The 4,036-nt window shown below is 32.8% G+C and overlaps 1 protein-coding gene across 1 annotated transcript in view; it reads left to right on the top strand.

Moving 5' to 3' along the window:
- Nucleotides 1–964: 964 nt before the first annotated feature.
- LOC106475833 (protein LTV1 homolog) overlaps nucleotides 965–4,036 on the top strand; it is a gene marked incomplete at its 5' end in the record, with an annotated part of 10,557 nt that continues 7,485 nt past the window's right edge. The window contains 2 exons of the mRNA XM_013936505.2: nucleotides 965–1,124; nucleotides 3,168–3,295. Coding sequence (XP_013791959.1) covers nucleotides 965–1,124; nucleotides 3,168–3,295 — 288 coding nt within the window. The remainder of the gene's footprint in view (nucleotides 1,125–3,167; nucleotides 3,296–4,036) is intronic.

The raw sequence follows: 4,036 nt of genomic DNA on the forward strand, positions 1-4,036 counted from the left end.
AACCTTTGTACTCGGTTGCTAAGCCTTTTAAAATTTTTCATGTGGAGGATATGAAATGAAATAATTTTTTTTAGGTTTTATATATACATTTGAATAACTAAAAAATTATAAATTACTACATCAATACTATAAAATTCCACTATAATTTATCAAGCTTAGTAACTAAATTGTATTTCAATTTAAAAAATATTAAGTTTCAAGAGACTAAAGACACAACCTACTTCCTTGAAATCATGATTTGAAAGAACAAGATGGCATCCTAACACATGAAAATGGCTGAGAAAGCCACTAGGGGGATATTCTGAGCTTTTGATTGGTTATTCATGTCATATATAGAAGTAAGTGTATATAAGGGAGTGTTTCCAAGAATGGAAAGAGGTGGGCTGAGTGCCGCTGTATTTGATTTATTACATTAACAATATCTTAGGAAATAGAAAAGATAAGCAAGTTATAAGGTACATTAATATTCTCATCTATGAGTTATAAGCAAGTTATAAGGTACATTATATTGTCATAGTTTAGTTATAAGTAAGTTATAAGGTACATTATATTGTCATAGTTTAGTTATAAGTAAGTTATAAGGTACATTATATTGTCATAGTTCAGTTATAAGTAAGTTATAAGGTACATTATATTGTCATAGTTCAGTTATAAGGTAGATTACATTCTCATAGATCAGTTATAAGCGAGCTGAAACAAAGTTAATACAATACTTTGAATTCCATTTGTTTATACCCAGTATATTTTTTTATGTTTTAATAAGATTTGATTTAAAGTGTTTTTAAGAACTAAAATCTGTGGTACTGTAGAAAGAAGTTCCACAGTGCTACACTCCCACAATACATTAAAGAAGACAGAACACTGGTTTTGAAAGAAACTATGTATGACATCAGAATAACAATGAATAAATAGTAAGATATTAATCAAAAGTGATATCAGTAAAAGATAAATAAAAAAATTCTAGGGATGCTGAAGATGACAATGAAGATTCCAATAGCTTATCTGATGGGCAATGGTCATTTGAAGAAGAAGAGACAAAATCTCGATTCACTAACTACTCCCTCACGTCATCAGTACTGCCACGGAGCGAAGCTTTGCAGACTTTAGACGAACGGTTTGAAAAGGTACCAACATAAGCTGTGTTTTTTTTAAGGGATGAGCTTCAAAGAGTGTAATGTTTGTGGCTTTAATAAAATGTAATCCTAAGGACAAGTTAACTATATTATAAAGGTCCCACTGAATGATTAACAGATTAACCCAGATTGGTGTGTGACAATCCAAACATCTAACAGCGGAACCTATTTAGAACCTGTGTATAATTTTTTTTATAATGGTCGTACTGGATGATTAACAGACAAACCTGGCTTGGTGTATAACAACCTAAAAGTTTTACAGCTAAGCCTATTCGGAAAATCAACAAACTTCAACATTTAAGATTTGTACAAACTTTCTTATAGTTTTGATACAGTACTTATCTCCTCTACAAGATTAGCTGTTCTTGTTCAGTGCTGCCCTCTGTATGCAAACTTTTTATTTACTCATTCCACAAGCCTTCCGCTCCCCTCTTGTTGGGATTACTATATTCCAATATGTCTCTTATGTGAATTATCATATGTCGTCTTGTAACCAATAGTAGCATAATACGCTCACGTGATGCATATGACTCCCTCTACACTTCTCTACCGAACCTTTACTTTTGTTTGGCAGCATTTGAGTTAAAATGTACTCTTTTAGGTGCCTAGTGCTTCCAGTGTGACAAACAATTTTTTTTTCATGCAAACTGTTTCCTGTTTGACTTTTTATTTCATACCAGTTCATTCTTGTCGCTATTTTTCTGCAATCGAATTTTGTGAACCTTTTCTTGTGCTATGAAATCCAAAGTTCATGTTACCATTTCAGGGTTCACACCAGCAACCACTCTACACCTTTCAATTTCTGCCCTTATGTCTTACACATTCCACACATGGGTGAAGGGTATACCTGGCTCAGAAGTGGTGCAGTTCCCTTCTTCTGATCTTTGTATAAATATCTCTTATTGTAAGGGGCATCCTTTGGACACTTTCAGGGGTACTTCTTTCATTCCCTCACAGTTTCTCCTCCTTCTCAATGTGGATTTTAGCTAATCTTGTGACAGGAGGTAAGTACTGTATGAGAAGTTATAATTTTCCTACACTGAAAATGTATTTCCAAACATGCTTACCCTTTCAGCTGTGAGGGGCATTATAATGTGATGGTTAATCCCACTATTCGTTGGTAAAAGAGTAGCCCAAGAGTTGGCAGTGGATGGTGACGACTAGCTGCCTTCCCTGTAGTCTATCACTTCTATATTAAGGACAGCTAGTGCAGTTTATCCTTGAGTAGTTTTGCGCAAAATTTAAAAACAACCAAACATGTAAATCATGTATACACCTATTCAGAAACCTAGTAAGCAAACTTAAGCATATACATCTTGTGTAAACCTATTCAGAAACCTTGTAAGCATATAAATCTTGTGTAAACCTATTCAGAAACCTTGTAAGCAAACTTAAGCATATACATCTTGTGTAAACCTATTCAGAAACCTTGTAAGCAAACTTAAGCATATAAATCTTGTGTAAACCTATTCAGAAACCTTGTAAGCAAACTTAAGCATATAAATCTTGTGTAAACCTATTCAGAAACCTTGTAAGCAAACTTAAGCATATACATCTTGTGTAAACCTATTCAGAAACCCAATAAACAAACTTCATGTAAGTTATGTGTAAACCTATTCCAAACCCAATAAACAAATTTCAAATTATGTCATATGTAAACCTATTTAGAAACCCAATAAACTTCAATATGTAAACCATACGTAAATCTCTTTAGAAATACAACAAACACTTAGTCATATATATATATATAATGTTCATATGTTACTGTTAATGATATAAATCATTATATTAATTTTTAGTGGTATATTTAAAGGACTTATTGTTTAATATTTGAAGGATTTTTATTTACATTTGGATATTCATATTGGAAAATATGATCTCGCATTTTCTCACTTACTAAGGTCAGAGTTTGAAACTTAAACTATCCTTTAGATCATATAGTTTGAGTTTAGGTATCTCTAACAGTTTATCTGTTTTGTTTTACAAAGAAAATATTTTAATTTTCACTTTCTATTCGATTTTATTTTTCATAAGTTATTTGAGCAGTATGATGATGCTGAAATAGGAGCTTTGGACGGTGATGATATTGCTGGTTACTTGCATACTGAAAGTAGAGTTGTTAACCAACTTGTGGAAGATTACCAGGCTCACAAACAACAGTGGTAGGTTGGTTAGATAATAATATTTGTAGATTGTACGTGAACAGTAAATAGTGGTTGAGTATGTAACCATATTTGTACAAGAACAGTAAATAGTTGTTGAGTAGGTAACCATATTTGTACAAGAACAGTAAATAATTGTTGAGTAGGTAACCATATTTGTACAAGAACAGTAAATAGTGGTTGAGTATGTAACCATATTTGTACATGAACAGTAAATAGTGGTTGAGTAGGTAACCATATTTGTACATGAACAGTAAATAGTTGTTGAGTAGGTAACCATATTTGTACAAGAACAGTAAATAGTGGTTGAGTATGTAACCATATTTGTACATGAACAGTAAATAGTGGTTGAGTAGGTAACCATATTTATACATGAACAGTAAATAGTGGTTGAGTAGGTAACCATATTTATACACTGAGTGGTCACAAGTAAATAGACACCTAATTTTTTGTCATATAACTGACTTATGCTAACTAATTTGTGTTCACAGAGCACTATATAAATGAAAATGGTCCACACACTAATTATCTTGTGCTACAACATGCCTAGAACTCAAGGTTCTCTCGAATTGTCAGATTTTGTTAGAGGAAGGATAGTTGGTCAAGCAGATGATGGAATAAGTCAGCGACAAATTTTGCAGAACTTGGGAATCCCGCTTTCGACTGTCAACAGAATCATCGTGCAGTTCAGGAAACATGGCAATGTCCGGGTTGTCCTGGTCCATCGAAGAGGACAAAAGG

This window comes from Limulus polyphemus, unplaced genomic scaffold (assembly GCF_000517525.1).
Source record: "Limulus polyphemus unplaced genomic scaffold, Limulus_polyphemus-2.1.2 Scaffold9249, whole genome shotgun sequence".
NCBI lineage: Eukaryota > Metazoa > Arthropoda > Merostomata > Xiphosura > Limulidae > Limulus > Limulus polyphemus.